At 38.3% G+C, this 20671-nt stretch overlaps 1 protein-coding gene and 1 non-coding gene across 2 annotated transcripts; both read right to left on the minus strand.

Annotated features, from left to right (window-relative positions):
- Positions 1 to 3627: 3627 nt before the first annotated feature.
- TRNAF-GAA (transfer RNA phenylalanine (anticodon GAA)) lies at positions 3628 to 3700 on the minus strand. Its single transcript has one exon. It is a non-coding gene; the product is annotated as a tRNA-Phe (tRNA).
- Positions 3701 to 7609: 3909 nt separating this feature from the next.
- Positions 7610 to 20668, minus strand: TGDS (TDP-glucose 4,6-dehydratase). Its single transcript, XM_056487599.1, has 12 exons — positions 20586 to 20668; positions 19134 to 19200; positions 18672 to 18740; positions 17219 to 17309; positions 16073 to 16215; positions 14507 to 14605; positions 13623 to 13682; positions 12048 to 12091; positions 11613 to 11778; positions 10987 to 11045; positions 8979 to 9076; positions 7610 to 8612 (listed from the first exon to the last, which is right to left on the minus strand). Exons 1-12 carry the CDS (start codon positions 20660 to 20662, stop codon positions 8512 to 8514), a joined length of 1074 nt encoding a protein of 357 aa, XP_056343574.1. The 5' UTR covers positions 20663 to 20668; the 3' UTR covers positions 7610 to 8511.
- Positions 20669 to 20671: the final 3 nt, after the last annotated feature.

The following is a 20671-nucleotide window of genomic DNA, read 5'->3' on the forward strand; positions in this document are numbered from 1 at the left end:
AAATGTACTCATCCCTCATGTCATGTGATCTAAATTCCAAGAATTGGACAAAGTAATGAATGATCCCTTGCTTGAAGCAAGAGGATGTATGTACATTTTAAAAAATATATAATGTTTCCCCTGGAGTCCACTGAAGAATAAAGATAGAATTGATGACCATAGCAAGGCTAAGGTTTCACTAAAGTGCCCCAAATTTGCCTTGGTAACTGTACCATAAATTCTCTAGTTCTACATTACAATGAGTCCTATATCCCTAGAAAAGCATAAAGTAGGAAGTCTAGAATAAATCACTGGGGAAAAAAATAAAAAAGGAGGAGGTAAAAAAAACAACCACATCCCAAAACTCCCAACGAATGGGATCAGAAAAAGGTTCCTTTAAATGAGGCTCCTGAGCAGAACTCAAACAGGGTAAAGCTCTCCTAAACTGTTCACTCACACAGGGGGCAGGGGAAATAAAAGACTTTAATGTAAACTATTGTATTCTAGAAATGCATCATCAGCTGAAAATTTTTGTTGTCTTTTTAACTGCATTTATTTCCCAGGAAATTGTAAAACACCATTCTAGTTCTTCTATAGGATCAGAAACCAAAAAGACTATAACTAAGATTTGTTTTTAAAAACATAAAAAACCTAAGTGTGACTCTTGACTCACGTTTTCTAAACCCCTTATATCTGTCACACTACATAACCAAATGAGATTTACCAGATGTCTGTAAACAGTGAAAGAGACAAAGTCAGAAATCTTTCAGCCAGGAAACAAAAACAAATATTTTCTATCAAACAAACCCAATTTTTAATCCAAAGAGAATGAAATTTTATTGCTGAGAGGTAGACAAGACTGTAAAAAAATCAAGTGCAGAAATTCCTTCAGGGACAAGGAGGAGACTTTTTAAATTTGGTAGATGTGCATCTTGAGGGATATTTAGGAAAAAAGGAGCATTTTGCTTGAGGAGCAACTGAACTTGAGCCTACTTGAACAGCAACTTTGTCCCACCACTGTCAGAAATTCCAAATAGAGGTATTTAACCTTTAAGAAAGCTTTAAGCTTCCTCACTATTTGTCATGTTCTGCACTGCAAGTTGTTGCAGCCTGCAGCAGAGCTAGGATGGGCTATGCCTCTCTCTGATCCTCTCCTCCTATTTCATTCACTTAAAACAGGAGCCAAGGATGGCCATGGAAAAAGCATGTGAACCAAATCCACCAGATTTTGAATCTTTGCCTGAGGCTGAAAACACATGATAAGGTTTTTTCTCTCTGAATCCCTGCAAGGTATCAACTTCAGTATTTGATGGACATTTAAAAAAGCATATGGAAGTATATCTATGGTAGCAGAGAAGCTTCCCAGCTGCAGAGAAGGAACTTTGTGACTAAATCATAAAGGCCTAGTTAGACAGCCTGTATTTGTGTCCTAGCAGGGGGTTCATCTTGAGGGAAGAAGCTGATATAAAAATAAATGGAAATATTTGCTGGCAAGAAGAGGCCTGGAGTGCAGCACAGATTGTGTAAAGAAGGTACAGCTGAATGAAGAAATGCCTGAATATTCTGTAACAAGCAATAAAGCAGCAACACTTGAGGTTATTTTCACAGAACCTGCCAAATCACATTAGAAATGTTCATCAGGCCTGCAAAATCAAACAGACAGGAGTTTAAAAATTCCAGAATTGAGGTTATCTCTTAATTTTATCCTCTTTTTCCACATAAGACTCCAGTGTGTGCAACCTAAATCCCACACCAAAAAAAAAAAAAAAAAGATATTTTTCTTCTCACTGTCCCCACGGCTATCACCATTAGTATTTCGGTGCTCCACAAAATTTCTGTTTAATGTCACAAAAGCTCTGGGAACAGAACTGCCATTACAGGTAATATTATCTTTATCTATAAAACAGACGTTTCAGGCATAGATCCACGTGCCTGGGTACTCCTGCTAAAAATCAGACACTAAAAATCCACACCCTTCTGGTCCTTGAAGAACTCAGCAGCAGAGGAGACCAAACCTTCAGAGCAGCACTGGAGGGTATAACCAGACCACTGCATAAAAGCAGTCTTGGGGATTTGTTTTTTTTTAATCCAGGCCCCTCCATCTGAGCAGCACCAGCTGGCAGCTGTCCCCACTGTGTCCTGCTCTTCCCCCATAGCAAAGAGCTTGGGCAGAGCTCTCTCAGGTGAGAGCCACAGGTCCGACACCCAGGCTTGCACAGTGACTCTCTTTTATTCAGCAGTGCGGAAATGTCAAAAAGTAAACAGCCACTCTCTGGTTTTGCTTCTTTGATCACGTACCTGCAGGAAATTAACACCTCCCTAATTCTTCTCCAAGGCACCACAAAAGTCTTTGATTAATAATTGAACACTTTTGGGGAAAAAATGATATCACACACTCAGCTGTAAGTGATCATTTTATTATTTCCTTCTGTCCCTGAGTACTCAAGTGTGCAGTCTCAATGTTTTTTCAAAACCTTAAAAAATCTTTAGGAAAAATAGTAATATAAGCAGTTATACTACTTATCTGTCTAATCAGTAAGGATCCAAGCAACACTACCCTTGCTTTGTACTACTAAGATATTCATCTGTGGTGAGCGTTCCTTGTATGGGACAAGTAATTCAATATCAATTCTTGTTGTGATGCTGTGTTTAGAAAAGGACCAGTGACACCTTTTCCTGGATAGGTGAAAGAGGCTGGACAGAGAAGTAAGGGAGATTCTTTACTGCTGTGTTTTGCACTGGTGACATCAATACTGAAAATTGTTTTTCTGTGCATTGTTCTGCTGTCAGTGTATTAAAAAGGTTACCAAAAAAATTACCCGGAAGCAGGAGAAAATGTCTTGAAGACTCAAAGAATTTAATTTCTTTAGCTTACCAAAACAAAGGTGAAAGCTGACTTGATAGTTTTGTGATGACCAAATGCCAGGCACCGAGAAAGATCTCTGATCTGACAGAGAAAAGGTTTAACAGAGGATAGGTCCAGATTAAAGGTAAATATTTGAAGAAATTGTAACAAATTACCAAAGACAACCAATGAACTGTCTTCCTTTTCATATCTTCAAATCAAAACCAGACAGCCTCCTTAAAAATATGCTTCAGAAAACCCAAATTATGTTTCTCAACTTACAAGTAAACAAAAGAAAAGGAAAAAACGGGGGTGAACGATAAAGACTAGGTGACATCAATGAACCCGATTTCCTGGCCTTTCTGCAAAGTAAAATAGTTTCAGCCATCTATTGACAGTAGAAGAATAGTGAGGTCCGGGAAATTTTGACGAAGAAGCAGCTTCTAATGGTTCTGTCCCCGTGCCAGACCCCTAGAGCCGCTCTGTCCCTCCCCTCCCAGTTATCCCGCTCCTCGCTCAGTTTCACTTTCTCTTCTCTCGTCCCTGCCACCGTGAGATAGCGAAGGGCAGAGGAGGGACCGGGAATGAAGCTGGCTGCTTTCATTTATTTCCTCCATCCTAGATAAAAAGGCGAGAAGGGAAGCGGGAAGGCAGGGCAGCAGGGACACGGCCGGTGCGAGCCCGGCAAGGCGGTCCCAGCCCTTCCCGGCTCCTGCTGCAGGCGCCCGGAGCCCGCGGGCCAGCCCGGCGCAGGAGCCGCTCGCCACCTCCCGGGCAGGGCGAGCAAAACGAGGAAAAGGCTCTGCCGAAACCCGGGATCGAACCAGGGACCTTTAGATCTTCAGTCTAACGCTCTCCCAACTGAGCTATTTCGGCTGCCGTGCTGCCGTATTTGTCGTGAGATAGCACTAATCTGTTCTTCCGTACCCGTCACACGGCTGCCCACACCCGGTGTCTAAGTTAAATAAATTATTTAATTAGTTATTAGCTAATTCATTATTAGCCCTACGGCGCCGGATGCCACAAATGAGTCAATGATGGGTCCTCACAAACAAAATTATGCCATAAGCCAAAGACAAATCAGCAATAACACAAAATTATGCATATACAAACATCTACGCACAAAACACACATCAGGATGAAATAAAGGTGTTTTAGCAGCTGCTCCCTGGATTACTGCGGGAGGTAACACGGGCTAGAACATTATGTGGGACTAAGGAGCATTAAACGGGCAGTATCATAGCTTCAGCTTTCAGGGATTTTATTTTAAAGCCTGACAAAGGATGTGCAGAAATGATGGTGTCACAAAAAGACATGAATATGTCTTCCGTTGGTCAAGCTCCCTGTGTCCACATAAATCACAGACCCTGACTAAGCAGTGTAATAAGAAAAATATTTTACATTCACGTGGTTGATTAGGCATTGATTGCAATAGGCAACTGATTGCACACTCCTGTGGCTACAGGGAAAAGTAGAGGATGCCTCAGAGCACCCACGTTAGCACCTGTGGCGGGCACTGACACCTCAAGTTTGTGTTGATCTGAGCAGGCCATGGTCTAGGAAAAGCCACCTGTGAGGGCATCTCCTATTCACACTTTCTGCACACTGTGAGGGAAGAGAGGCTGCTTTGCAAAATTGTCCACTGCTGCTCCCTCCTGTTAGTAAAAACAAAAAACAATACTCTCTTCCATAGTACTGGAGGAATTTAACAAATTCCTCCTTTTTCGAGTGGGGAAAAAGCAGCCTCAGCCCAAGCCAGCCATGTGAATATTTGGTAATATAAATCACCCTGTTTCCTTTTCAGAGTGTGTTTTTCCCCACGTTGTCCCACATTTGTGGGTTCTTCAGGAGCTGATATGTTTTCAGGAGTCAAATACCTGTTTTCAGAAGTACAAAGGCCAAGGACTAAGCCAGCAGTTTAGTGACTGAAAACAAAAACTCTTCATAAAAAAAAAAAAAATCAGTTAGGGAGGGGTTAAAAAAACCCACCCACACTTGTGCTTAAAAGATATATGAACAACATACTGATACAAAATCTCATCTTCTCATGATTTTCCATTGCCACTGGCAATGGTTGTTTTGCTGAGAAATTATGAATGTAATCCCTTAACAAGTGTGTTGCGTATGCAGCTAACACAGTCTGTGATCTTTGGTGCAGATAAACTCTGAATGTGTCATGGCATGCACGAAACACTATTGACATGAGAGTTTTCATACATTACCACAGCAATCAGTGGTACTATAGAACAATGGGTTATTCCGATTCTTATTTTTAGAAATCTTCTTTTTCTAGGTGAAATGGAAATGGCAATGGGAATAAAAACAAAAAACTAAAGGTAATGCAAAACAAAATTAAATAAAAGTGAAGAACAATTTAGTCTCAGACATAGCACATTTAATAAAATAATCAGTTTTTCCCCTAACAGAATTTGGCAAGTGGGTTTGTGCTAAAGGTTCTTCCTTCTGTAGAAAGATACTTGTATTTTGTGCCTGCCTAATGAGCACAAGAACACAGTTTCAGCAAAATTCTGAGTCCAAAAAACCACAAACCAAAAACCACAAAAAAAAAAACCCACAAAATTTTTCACCCACAATCTTTCTGCTACATCAAAGAAAGTTCAGAGTGGACAAGTAAAAGGTATTTTCTAGTCCGTCATCTTAGTGTAAACCAGCCTCAACCACAGCTGACACCCCTTAATGCAAGCAGCACACCAATTTCAGCAGGTGCCGAGGTCAGACCAGAGAAAGCCTTGGAGAAAGGGTTCCCTCTGTTGCACCAGCTGGAGCTGGTTTGTGCACACACCACAAATGCCTCACTGGCAGAGCTCGCAGGGTAAGCTGTGGCTGCCCCGTCCCTGGCAGTGCTCAAGGCCAGCTTGGATGGGGCTCTGTCCTCCTGCACAAGGCAGGGGGCTTGAACTAGGTGATCTTTAAGGTGATCTTTCCCAGCCAAACCACTCTGATTCTGTGACTGCAGACAGCCCTGCCTCAGCTGCCCACTTCAATGTCTTCTTGAAAGAATGGACTGAAAGATTAGTGTCTTCACAGTATTTTACATCACTACCTCTGCCTTCTGCAAAAATGCTTCCCAATAAAATAAAAAGTGAGAAATAAAACCTGAAAGCATCGAACTTCTCCACATTGACACTTTAGTAGTTGATCCTTTGTCCTTTCCTTCCTACAGAAGTCAGAAGGCTAATGGCAAAATAAGCTGTTTTCTTTAACAGAAAATACTTTTCCCTGTGAAAGAAATACTCCTACCAGATCACTCACCTAAGAAAATCTGATCTACACCAAAGTAGCTCAAAGCAAAAGCCTCCTACATTTTTAAATATATATTTTTCAATATTTTAAAATTTCCATGTATATATACAAGTAATAACAAAAAGACAAAAACTTCTAACATTTGGATTAATTAAATCTTCAAACATTTAAATAAACTAGAACAGCTTCTACCAAAAATTAATAAATCCTATTGAAAGTCAGGTAATATAATTTCTTTGGATCATCACATAAACATCAAAGCCTGCATCTTCAGTATCTCTACATTAAGAACAACTTTCAAAATTTCTGTTCAATAAACAAATCACCCCCTACTGCTTTCTTTTGTGTATTTCTGATAACACTCTTTTTAGTGTTCCAAAGACACTGCACCTATTTTCAAAGGTTTAAAATATTTTTAAATTAAGGTTTATGCATGTTTAAAATAGTAAGATTTTAGTTATCTGTAATTTCTACTCTTAAAAATACAACACGGACAGTATTCCAGTATAAGGAGATGTGAAAGACACATATTTTCATGCAACCCATTCTAAGCAGCTGTCACAGCAATCACAAATACAGCTAAGACAGATCTTGCCAGCACTTTAGCTATTTCTGGTACTGACTTTTACAAAATACAGAACAATAAAATGGATATCATAAGGAAGGATGCACATTGTAAGGAAGTTATATATCAAGAAAAGTAAAAAAATTAAGGAAATATTTGAATGTAATCAGCAACGTGTATCTGACAATGGCATTTCAGTGATTATTCCATTGAAGCACATCTGATAAGCCAAGTGTGTGACAGATCATTACACAGGAAGTCCTCTATCTGTCCCAAATAGAGGCTTTTACTTCCATTACATCAAGTATCAGAAACCCAAAAAACGTAACTGTCACACAATTCAAGTACAGTATTATTATCCCACTTTGTCACAGAAAACTCACCTTCAATAACAGGCTACAAGACTTTAAAACCCATACTTGGCACTGCAGTAAGCCTAAAAACTTCCTGGTTAGACTCCTTTTAGAGTGACTCTTGCCAACCACAAGTGGCACTTTTTCAACAGCACCATGCACCACACAAGAGCTGTGATGAAGATGGGAACACTTGTTTTTCAAGAGCTAACTCCTAGTTTCCTTTGGAAGTAACAGCTTTTTCTGAGTACACCACAGCATCCCAGTCCTGTGCCACTTGCAGCTCTGCCCAGAGCCCACAGAGGATCAGGGGCTGTGTCAACTGCAGATACTAAAGTGATAAAACCAAGAACAGTGGTCCTTTTTATATTTGCCACATCACCTCAAAGGAAAAAAAGTGAAGATAATTTTTTCAGGATAAAGGAAGAGCTAAGAAACATTTTCTTAAAAAAACCTACCATCTACTTTTCCAGCATGTTTTCTTTAATTAAGAGAAACCAGTTACACCGTAATATTTATTATTAAATCATACCTCAAACAAGATTCATTGACATATTTCTAGAATTAAAGAGTTTTTCAGAATTTTATATTAAAACTCAAATATTGTTTATTTATCTTTAAAATGTTTATTACAGAAAAAATAGTGAAACACTGCATTGATTAAGGTCTGCCAATCCACAATTCACAGAAAAAGAATTTTAAAAAATTTTCTCCATCAGTAGCCTTCATATCACAGAAAATAAGATTTGTTACAATTGCAGCTAAGAAAAATGAATTAACATGTAATAGACAGTAATACAGTAAAAAAAGGACAAAATGTAAGGAAATGCTTCTGGAAATCTCAGTGACAGCACCTGCTACTTTTGAACATCCTTCCCCCGCCTTGTTCCCCTTGAAAAGGGGTATTTAAAGTTATAGAGTAACTTTAAATGGTAAGTTTAATCAGCCATCAACAAAAGCTAATAGTGCACCAGCAGAGAAATGGACGGAACCATACAGGTGCTGTATCCAGCTTTTGTCAATCAATTCATAGTCTCCAAAAAATATATAACTTCTCCCTTTGATTAAAAATAAAACCCAACTCTTTGAAGTGACAAAAAAATTATATGTATTCCACTGTAAAACAAACTAATACAGATGAATAATTGCAGAACTAAAACAAATTTAACTCCAAGTCCCAAAAGCTGCAATCACAGTTAATTATTCTTAATAAGGCAAATTTTTCTTCAGTACACTAATTTATAACATTATAAATATTCTTCACTCCATACAGTTTTATAAAATCAATACCTAGTGAGAATAGAGTATTGCACCGAAAGCTGAAACTAGGAGGTTCAACTTATAAAGTGCTGAAACCATTCCAAAGCTGTGCCATACTGTAGTTCTTTACTCATCATGGTTCTTGTATCTTGAATACATTATGAGTCCAGCATGGCCATTTGATTGCAGACTTTGAAGAAAAGACCGTATGAGGTAGAAAAAACTCCTTCAGGTTCTGTGCCACGCTATGGACCACTGAGCTGGGCAAATGGGGCTGTCACAGGAAAGGGCTCCAAAGCTTTCTCCGAGTTTTTCCAGTTGTGGAAATTTTCTCTGTACCATTCAACTAATATGGAAAGAATGTTGATGAGTCAAGCTGACCAGAGATAACAGGGAAATCCAAATACTCCACAGACATAAGACTAACATGCTAATTGATCTTTATGGAAGATCTTAACCCATAATATTACAAACATCTAGTTTAAACTTTGTAAGTTCTTTATGCAACTAAAAAGTGATTATCTTTTTTCTTTTATGTCATGTAAATTCACTATTTAGAAAGCAGCCTTTATGTAAAAGCAACTTTATGTAAAATTCAAGAGTTACATTCAATCTCTTCAGCTTCTCTTTAACTAACCTATATACCCATCTCCCTCTCTCCCTCTCCCTCCCTCCATCACTCCTAAATCAGTGTTAAAGTCATCAGTCTTACTTGTTTTCGTTATTCCTTCTTTCCAAGGCACTTTAGGTCTCCATCCTAAGTTGTGCATTTTTTCTGAACTCATTGGATATCTGAGGTCATTTGTAGGCCTGATTAAGTATAAAATGCACATGGAAAACAATTTGATTATACTACTTCATTAATTAGAGATGCAGTACCTCACACTGTTTTCCAAAGAACATTACACATGCTTCAATTTTGAAAATTCCCATCAACGTGAACAGGTTGCATTGCCTTCAAAAAATAGGTGGCAGCTGAGTGCAGCGACAACAACATCATTTAGTTTGTACAGCCAACAACTTGAAATTGACTAGAATAAATATTAATTAGTATTCTACTGGCACAAAAACGAACACAAAACTCAAATCACTGCCAACGCACTTGTGCAAATCAGTGCATTTGAAACTCAAAGCCAGTGTTTTCTAATATTAGCATTTATGTTTTTCATCTTGAAAACCCACAAATTTACAAGTACTTCAGATTTAAAACACACAGGCTTCCAAAGGGGCATCACTGCAGTGGCTCATTAGGTAGATAAACTTAGTAATACTGAATAAGTAGAATCCCAAGTTGCAAGATTCAACACAGAAAGGTACATGTGATATTTAAACATGGCAGAAATTTTCACTTCCACAGTCTGGCAGATAGGTAGCCTAGTCTACCACTCCTGCACTAGTGGCACTGGCATATTGAATAGTCAAGGTACATGTGCAGGCACAAACCGACACTTATCACAGTTACTGTAACATGCTAATCTCAAGCAGAAGCAGAACTTTTTCCATAGGAAGTAATCCTCATGATCTTTAAGTCACTCATTATAGAATGATATAGCCATAAATTAGGTATACTAACAATCTTTTATGAGATCCCAACACTCCCTGAAACACGTATTTCTCTGTAGTTAGTTTTCCCGAGTCCATTTATGTTTAAGCATTAGCAGACAGGGCCCAATACACACCACGAAACATCTCAAACTGAATTACACCGAGAACTCCTAAACACTCACATCATGTGAGCCAAAGGCATTTTCTTCAAAGTCCTATAATACACTGATAGGATTCTGAAGAACATTTCCTCTTAAAAACAAAAGTTAGCACATTTTTAAAGACACTTCAGTTGCCATGATAACAATCTAAATGAGAACAGAAAGTGAGAATTCTAAAGGCTGTAATACTTAACCGCTATCAGCAGACACATCATTTCTAATCACTCAGGAGAGAGTGATATCTAAAGTAAGCAGAGACTCACTGTTGCTGCAGAAAAAAAATGGATATAAAAGAGCAGAGCCAAATCAAGCCTGAAATTAAGGATGGAAACACACAGCAAAAGCATATCTACAAAAGCTACCCATTTTTACCACTGCCCTGACTTTGGTACCTTAGAGCTTTACATCTACTTTTGAGATAGCAGCTTCAGCTTAAGATGGAAATCTAAAGCTAACTATACTCCACAGGCACATATTCCTGCCTGTGGATACTGGGTCCTACTACAAAGTACATCTAAGTCTGAATTAGTCACATTAACACCAAAATACTAAAGCTAAGCGAGAGACGATGGGATTCATCTTGCTCAGTGATGCTGAATACAAAGTACACTGAATAAACTGTACAAACAGCTGTGAAGGAAAGGTTTAGTTTTTAGCTCTGTAAAACCTGTCCTCTTCCCAGAGCAGACTTCAGTAATGAGAAGTATGAAGAAAGCTTGAAGAGAGAGTAGCATTAGATGTTCCCCTTCAAGACATTCATGCTGACCAACAGATCTAAATAATGAAGGAAAATCCTGTTTTCTATACAGAACCCTGATCATAGATGTCAAATCCACTAGCAAAAAAATAAAAAATTAAGGAAGCAGAACAGCTCTTACGCCCTCAAAAGTGTTCCCTCCTTTAGAGCAGAAACACTTCCACAAAAAAACTATTTGGTTAACAGTCTCAGAAAACCTTCAGGACAAAACTATCCTGCATGTGCAGCACACCCTGCATGTCCTCCACATTCTTCACCTGTCTTTGACATAATCCATCCAGTGCTCCATTTCAGACTCTGAACTGGTCTTCTTTATCTGTCAAGAAGAAAAACAAGCATCACTTCCATATACTTTGGGCAGTCTAATCATATATTTAAAAAACAGGGGGTTTTAAACAAGATGTAAGTTTGGAAAGAAAAAAAAAATCACGAAATAAAAAATATAAACCACAAACAGAAATGGTCTGTTGCATACTGACGCTTCAAACCACCGAAATTACCAAATTATCTAGAACAACTCCAACCTGTCTACTTCACCTGGAGCACTGCCAGAACATCCATAATCAAACTGTTAGTTTTCAACGGTGCCACATTCTCAGACCAAAACTAAAGCAGTGAGCATGGAAAAAAAATGATAATTAATCATGATGCCAGTCAGGATGTGTCCCACTCAGGACAACTGATGCAACCCCATGCAGGATAGCCCACACTGCAAACTTAGACAGTCCAGCTGCCACAGAAACGGTAGCACATCATTCTGCTGCAAGGATCTTCCAATACCCACCACAAGTCCAAGCTCATTCAGAGCTACAGAAGGTCTGTTGAATTATTAATATGTGCAATGAAAAACCAGTACAGAAAAGCATCAGAACTATTTACTCACTAAATGGATTAGCTCCTTTGCAAGCTGGGCAATGGACATCTCAAAGTTAGTTCCAATGTTATAAATTTCACCTGGTTTTCCCTCCTTCAGGACAGTAAGGAATGCTTCTACCACATCAGTTGCATAAAGGAAATTCCTTCTCTGAAGTCCAGAACCATGAATACAGCTTAAAACAATAAAAAGACAAAAATTTTATTAGTCCTCAAATAGATGCATTCAATTAACTGGACTGTGTTTTAAGTAGTTTTGCTGTAAGATGGTTGCCTGAAGGTACTCTAAGTATCTGACAATCCTTTACTTTAAGGAAATTCTGTTATTAAAATAAATGATTCAGCAGTTAGTTATGTAATTATCATTTTACAATCTAGCACATATTTATAACTGCAATTACAGTTTTATAGCACGAATACTACCAAAAAAATGTGAGCTACCTACCATTTTCTGTTCTGTTGCAACAAAGATATAAACTTCGGAATAACCTAAGGAATTGAGCAACAACAAAAAAAATTACTCCACTATTTTAGAAGCTATTATTCTACAAAGCATGAGGAACCTCAACAGTTATGCAGCATTAAATATTTTAATAAGATACTTTAAGTACTTCTAAGGTTTATTAAGTCTAATGAAAGAAATGTATCAAGCCTAGAAACTGCAAGGATTCTGGTTTGTAAGAGTAGATGCCTCTATTGTATCATAAAAGTTATCTTTCTGGCTGTTACAAATGTAACATTTTTACAAAAATAAAAGAAGTTCCCATTACTTTTGCACACATCAGTGCATCAGAGTCTGACTGAAAATAATTATTGCCAACAGTTCCGAACAAGGTTTAAACATCCAGCAAACTGCAGTAAATCTAGAACCAAATAGTTAAATTTGGAAGAGAAACAACAAAGAATTTTAAAATAATGGGATAAAGCCAGATCAAGTGACAGTGTGCTTTCTGCACAAAGATTCACATTATGTTCATCCAAAAGCTTAAATCCATTCTTAATGCCCAGGTACCTCTTAACAGTTGCTCCCACTATTAAAGTCCTTAAAGTGAAGCCATTACAAAACTACTCAAATTACTTAAATTTAACTTCTTACTCTAAACACAGGAGCAGAATACTAGATAAAACTAAAGATTCATGTCACCTAGTGCTGTGTTTTCAGCAGTAACTAAAATTTGGTATGTGAAGAATACATGCAAGTCAAAAGCAAGCAAATATATCCCTTAAATATACAACCCAACAATCATGCAACCTGTAGCAACACAGATCAATGAAAAATGTACTCTAAAAGCTACTGCTTATCCACCTGCAATAATGCAGGTGCAAATAAATTTATTTGGGGGAAAAAACCCACAAAAGGTGAAAAGTTACTTAAATTAAAAAACACCTCCACAGAACTGTAAAATATAGCTACATTTCCCACCAGTTCCAAACTCCAAAGAGTACGTGTGATTATCACTTCCATTTCACCAGTGTATTTCCATTCACTAACCAAGCAGATTCTTGTATTGACTTAAAAAAGCAACTCCTTCTCACAAATAACTGTTCTAAATAGTTACCCTGCAAGGTCTGTGTGAACACATGCAAAGACAAGTCACTTTACACTACTTCTCACCTTATATATGAATGCTATAGCTCCATCTTACTTATTTTCTGTACAGGTTGGAAAATCCCCTTCCATACCAGACATTTTATTCTTGATTTACTTTTTGAAATGTTTCCCTTAGTTATTAAACACTCACAATTACAGAACATGACCTGAGTTAATGTAATTTGTAGGGGAACTGACAGAAAAATTACAAAACAAAGTTGTTGTCATAAAATTAATTTAAACTACAAGTCTCTCATTGAAGTTTTATCAACAATCAAAAAATATATGTTCAGGGTAAGACATGTTAGTGTAAGTTCAAAATATATAATTACATATTAATTGCAAGAGTGCTTTTTTTGACAGTCATCCCATGCACATGAGAAAAAAGTAGCAGTACTGCAGCCCTGAATTCTGCACAGTTTAACTTACTTTTTCTGGATACTGATGTGGTCCATAAACATTACTGCTCCGTGTGATGACAACTGGAAACTGGAGAGAATTAAACATGCATGTGATTACATAAGAAAGTGTATACCAGCAAAAATCTGTAGGTTTGCTGCTGATCAATAAACAAACCAACACATGCACAGTGCTTACTCAAAAATCTGCAAGCCCTTACAAACGTTACTGAACTAAGCTCTCTGTATTTCTTTTCAACAGGCAAGAGCCTCCAGCCTTCTCAGCCTGTTCGGAGCACCACAAATGACAAATGTTTGAAATCTCTCTTGCTCTTGAACCACCACAGGACATGGCATATGTGTATCTGGTTGACTGAAGACTGACCTACTCCTACTTATTCCAATACGTTTCACACATCATCAACATCCTATTCTTGTTCACTTTACAGCAAAAACATCATATATCAAGAACAGAAGACTAAAGTATCCAAAATATTAAATGTGTTTTCTTAAACAAATCTGACTAGCAGGGCTTTTTTTTTCTTTAACTATAAGCCTAGCCTTAATATAATTTGAATTATGCATGTTCTACTTCTATGAAATACTTTTGTACTTCCTGCAAGCTTAACACCACTTTTTAAATTCCTAATGTTCTCTTTGACCATTTTATCAAAGCACATTTTTAGTTGATTTAAAAATCAAAAATTAAAAACATCTGACCTGTCCCCACTGTCTTGCAGTGTATCTTCACAACTTACTGGTAGAGATTCTCTAGCACTTCAAATTACAAGACTAACAATAAGGAGAGAGGTGGCACTGTGTGGACTAGTACTGATTTTTCTTTTATACTCTTACATACATAATACAGACACTTAATTACAGGCTTCAGAGTTTTTTAAACTTCCATGAACTTACTTGGTACCTTTCCCAATAAGACTGAACAAAACACTCTGCAGCTGCTTTAGAGGAGGCATAGGGATTTGTTGGACGTTTTGGTGAGGACTCATCAAATTCCTAAAATGAAAAGAAAAATTTGCATTACTCAATTCCTTTTGCCCAGAGAAGCCTTAAAAGTTACAAAAGAAATAAAAATCCCTAAATATCCAATAACACCAGTCTGACAAATGTCCCCTTACAAAAGAAGATCATAACAAAAGACATTGAACATAGAAGGCAGCCAGATTACCAGCAGTAATATTTTTACACTTTTAACAGAGTTATCTTACAGCAGCAGGTCCTTAGATTTTTATCTTATTAAATAATCACTGTTGCTACAGGGAGGCTTAATACTTCTCTGGTTCATATTGCCTCAGAGAGCAATTGGGCCACCACTAGCAAATTCACTTTTCAGTCCTAAATAAAAGGGGCCTTTCCTTAAATTTTTCTGTAACTTTATTTCTGTAAAAAATGTAGAATTGCAACTCAAAAGCTTCCAAAGAAAGGCTTCAGCAATTCTGACCAGTTCCAGAACAGGTATCTTCCAGGCTATCCTGACACTTTAATCTACTTCTCACTTGAAGGGAGAAAAAAACAAACCAAAAGAAGGAGGGATACTACATAAGGTGTGATTTGTAACAATCACTTTAACATGATTAAAACACTCACTGTTCTTGTCTGACCTTTGCCTCTGAAAGTAAAAGGCATTCCTCCCCTTAAAACAATCTCTACAAGAACTTCTAGTGTGATTCACAAAGAGAAGAAAAAAACAGATTAAAGTCCTCTTTTCAAGGCCCAGAGACAAAAAAATTTCACTTGAAGGTATCAGCAAAACCACGGGTCTACACACAAGAAAACATCATCCTTGAGTATGATAAAAGCCTTCAGATGGAAGTTGTGTGGAAGGAACTGATAAAGACACTGTGATAATAAAAAAGTGCATAGAACAATTCTGAAGTACATTAATATTTCCAGGGACTATGGCAAAAGGCTCCTTGATTTTATTTATGCCTTTAAAAATATGAACATGCATAATTTGCCTTTTTAGTGAGCTAAATTACATTTCCTGAATTAAGGTCAGATATAAATTCTCAAAAATCAAAGATCTGCATACAACAACAAGAAACATCTGAATATTTATTACAATAATACAGAAATTGTTTCCTGTTTGAATTGTCACTACCTGTTAGTATTTTAGCTAGAATAGAAAGCAGTTCCCTGCCTGTCATGCTGTGCATATTACTGAAGTCTCATAAATGCTCCAGGACAAAACCAGTATAATACACTGCTTTGATACTATCTCTGAGGAGTAGTGACACCATTAATGACCCAAATCTCACTGCTTTAGACAACAAACATTCAATATAAAACAAGCTATGGAAAAAAAAAAAAAAAAAAAGGACAATTTTGATATTCAGCTTTCCAAAAGCAGCCAGTGTTTACTTGAAGTCAAACATTTACAGAAGCCAAGGAAAGTTAACTCAACTATTTTTCACTATTAAAAGCAGGTAAACTAGAAAAATCCTCATGCATTTTCAAACTCACCTCATCAGTGCTACCTCCATATACTTCATCTGTACTAACATAGACAAACTTCTCCACATTGGCTTCATGTGCAGCAGCAACCAGCACATTGGTGCCATAAACATTCACATAGGTGAATTCCAGGGCATGCCAAAATGAAAGATCTAGATTAAAAAAAATCAGACAATTCTGATTAAATTTAGGCAAGACAGGGCTATAGGTTCCACTTGGAGGCTGCAATACAGACCTGTCAAATAGCAAGGTCCTTATTAAAAGAAGACACCTTCTACACTTACTTGAAGACAAAAATCCTTGTTCTCAACAAGAGGATGGATTCATGAGCAAAAGCTTGTCGGCTATGGACCTTTTAATCTAAAATAGCATTATCTAACTTTATTTAAGTGGCAGTATAATTACTTCCCATCTCAGTAGGAAAGGCTAAGTACAGTAAAAAAAAGTGTCATTCAAAGACAGTTGCAAGATGCTTACATGCACTAATTGTAAGATGCAATATGGATCCACAGTGATTAATTCATCAGCAGCTGTTTTGATTCTTACAACTGTTCCCTTGACCTACTGACTGTGCCTATCACATCAGACAATTTCAAAAAGTATTCTCCTGGACAATTCTTTGAGGATTTCTTCTCATGATAGATGCAGTGTGGTAAGGATTGTTCTAACTAACAATGATACTGAAAAGCAGCCATTTGAAACAGGCACTTTATAATTCATTCTCTCTTTTTAGCACGGAGACAAGATTCCAATGCAACTTATACCTAATCCTTCAGCTTTCACACTGTTTTTTCATGACATTGGAGCCAATTAAGTAAAAACTTCAGACTATGAAGAAAACCCCTCTCCACTGCCTTTATGACTCCCTCAGTACACTGTCAGCTATGTGTGAGTTGACAGAATTTCAAAATGCAATGCGGATCAAAAGGTACGTTACCATTTATGTGCAATGAAAACAAGACAACAGTTAGATGAAGCACTTTTTAAATCAAGGCAGTGAATCCCTCTGAGTTAAAAAAATCATCAGACACTCAGTCATGTGATTTGTAAAGACAAACTGGATCCTTGGCTTATATGAAGGGAAAAGACAAAAAGTATATACTGGCATATATTTCAAGCATGAAAAACAATACCATAACATGCAGCAATGCTCACCTACATGTGTTTGGGCTGCAAAATGAAGGACTATATCTATTTTCTCAGTTTCAAAGAGCTGCTTTATAAAATCAGGTTCACAAATATCTCCCTAAACAGGAAAAAAAAAAAAAGAGACAAATTATTTTTGATAGAAAATAGTCAGCTTTCCTTTATACCAAGTGTCACATAAAAAAACATTACAAAGGGAACACAGGATACAAACAGCACTATCAACCGAGCTCTTGGCAATTTATCAGTGCCATGTCTAAAATAAGACCACACATAAAATTTCACCCATTTTTTAAAAAATCCTCAATGAAACTTATTTCAGAATTTATATAACTATTAACATTAGAAACAACGATGTGTCCAAAAATACACACAATAAAAGTACAGCACTGAGCTCCAACACTGAGGCTGAAATGCCAAGTTCCCAGAGCAAGTAGGAGCTCCCAGTCTGGTGAGCAGGCAGGGACATCTAGTGGCACTGCAAAAGAAGTGGATTCCCACTAAGGGGGATTAGATTATGTCTTGCAAGGGTTTTGCTGCTTGCTGTTTATTCTGGCGATTTGTTTTTTAATTGACGTATTTTTTGAAAAGAGACCTCATTTTGAACTAAATGGCTAGTTACTGAATTTTTTTAAACTGAAATTCAAGCTTAGTACATCTATACTGAACAGCAGCAATTGCAATTAAAATGTATCTTTCATACAGCCCCAGAGTCAAATGTTCTAGACTTGCTGTTCTACTTTCCAAACCAGACTTCCGTTCCACAGTACCACTAGAGAGTACATCCTTCTTGCTGTCTCCTAAAGTCAGTACCAATGTTACAGTTCTAATGGTAAGGGTTGCATATCAGAGGTTATCTTTTCCAGCACGTTTTTTCCTGTCAGCATAAACTGCTTGGTTGCATACCAACTGGATGTTAAGCTGTGATCAACTGTCCCTAAAAAACAGAACTAGAAACAAACAAATAACACAACCACCAAAAAAAAAAAAAAAAAAATCCCACAGCAAAAAGTTGGGATTATTTATACTGATGTAAATTTTCACATCCCTTTCCTCTAATGCAACTTTTAGCCCAAAAGCTCAGATATAATCCCTTACTGAAATAAAGAGGTGGTTCACAAAAACATAAACAGGCACAGGGGTCACCAACAGGTGAGGGCAGGTTGAGCTTTCAGCCTCACCTGAATCTCAGAAAAAAGGCAAGTTTACATCTACTGCCTCTGAGAAAGGTGCTGCAAATGGAACTATATGCATTTCTCAGATGTCCTGCAATCTTGGGCAGACCCCAAGACAGAGAGAAGAGCATCAGCACTGCCTTTTGTAGACAGGAGGAACCTCAGCATACAAGCCCAGCAAGTCCAAATATTGATGTGACCAATAAATCAAAATCCATCTCCTATCTGAAGCAGTACACCAAAAATCCATTAAAAGTCACGTTTTGTGGAAGAAAAGGCTCTGTCACCTGGATAAACTTGTAGTTTTCCTTCCCAGAGACAGTTTCAAGATTCTTCAAGCTTGCGCAGTAGTCGAGCTAAAGAGAAATACCACACAACATCAGTAAGTGGGCTTCATAGAAGCAAAAAGGCTAACTGAAACTCAACCTAACCACTAGAAAGTCTGAGAATAAAGTAAAAACTTATCTCAAAAAAAACTAAACAAACCTACTTCGCAAGCAGATGTGAAGCTTTAAAAGTACAAATCTCCAAAAGATACCCTAACTGCAAAAATTCTTAAACAGATCTTTAGAACTTGAAAAGCTTTGTTCTTTTTCTGAACACCAGTTGTTGTTTTTTTTTTGCATGGAAAACCAAAAAAATAAAAATTAGTAACTAACAATAAACCATATAAATTTCAACATACTATAGATTGCATTATAAATCACCTAAAATAGTTGTCAATATCAAGAAAGAAAACAAGCTATTACCTTGTCCAGATTTATAATCAGATAGTTTGGATAGTTCTTCACAAGAGAGACGACTACATGTGAAGCACTGCAGGAAAGAAGAAAAACGTATTTTACAATTATATATTTGGCTTGAAGGTAATAGAGAGATGACGAATTCCAAATAAATTCGGCATTTTTTGAAGTCTTCGGGGGAAGAAGGGGATATATTCAAGACAGGGGATATATTCAAGACAGGGGATATATTCAATAATATAAATTCAAAGATATTTTAACATGTCAACATTATTCTAATACATATTCTTTACATTATCCTAAAATTTTCTATATATAATGCATATGGTTAAGAAACTAAAAATCAGAATAAAAGTCCATCCTGTAATGAAAGAAATCAGCACTATCTACATTAAAAAAAAATTGAAGATATGGTATCTTCAATTACCTGTGTAAAATACTTTTGCACTCTGAAGTTTACATATCAGGTATCAGGGAGAACCAGTCAACACTCCTAATCCACAACAGTGATTCCTATCACTCAAGTCTGTGACACTGCTGCTAGGTGTAAGAAGTGACAACCAGGTGGCACGCCCCTTTGACACGGTCTAGCGTACACGAAGTTCATTCTGAGAGTTCAGTTTAGTTCAGGGGTTATGCACACAGAAATTTAACCCTCTCACAGCTTCCGACTCCCAGTACACTGAGGGGCTCAAGCTTAAGACGGACCAGACCTTTCTCTGACTCAAACTGCTGGCTCGAAGCCCTGCCACCTTTAGCCCAAAAAAATCCATTAGGCTGGAAAAGACCTGAGATCACCGAGTCCAACTTAGGACCAAACACAACCTTGTTAACTAGACCGTGGCACTAAGCGCCACGCCTAGTCGTCTCCTGAACATTTGCAGCGACAGTGACTCCTGACCTCCCTGGGCAGCCCAGTCCAGTATCTAAACATCCTTTCTATGAAAAAAATCTTCCTAATGCCCAACATAAACCTCCGCCAGCGCACCTCAGGACTGCATCCTCTCATTTGCTGCCTGGGAGATGAGGCTGAACCCCACCTGACTACATCCCCCTTTCAGGGAGGTGAAGAGAGCGATAAGGCTGTTTCGCCTAAAGGCAAACTCCAGCTCCTTCAGCCGCTCCTCGTCAGGCTGGTGCTCCAGGCCCTTCACCAGCTCCGCTGCCCTCCTCTGGCTGAGGCCGAGCACCGACTGCGGGTCCCTCCTTCACCTTCTCGCCGGCCGCAGGCGAAGATTGCCGGGGCAGCCTCCCAGCTCGCTCCCCAGCACTCATCACCGCAGAACCCACGACAAGGGAGAGTCACCGGCAGCCCCTGAGACAGCGCGGCCCGTGCCAGCGGCGCCAAGGAGCCGGCCCGGGACGGGCACAAGGGAGGCGGCACCGCGGGACCCCACGTCTCACCGCGCCCCCGGACAGCAGCCGGCGGCCCGCTCCGGCCCCGCGGGGCTCACTCACATGAAGCCGGCGCCGCCCGTCACCAGGACCCGCTTCTCGAACACCGGCGGCGCCGCGGGGTCCGCCCGCCCCGACATCGTCCGCGC

This window comes from Oenanthe melanoleuca, chromosome 1 (assembly GCF_029582105.1).
Source record: "Oenanthe melanoleuca isolate GR-GAL-2019-014 chromosome 1, OMel1.0, whole genome shotgun sequence".
NCBI lineage: Eukaryota > Metazoa > Chordata > Aves > Passeriformes > Muscicapidae > Oenanthe > Oenanthe melanoleuca.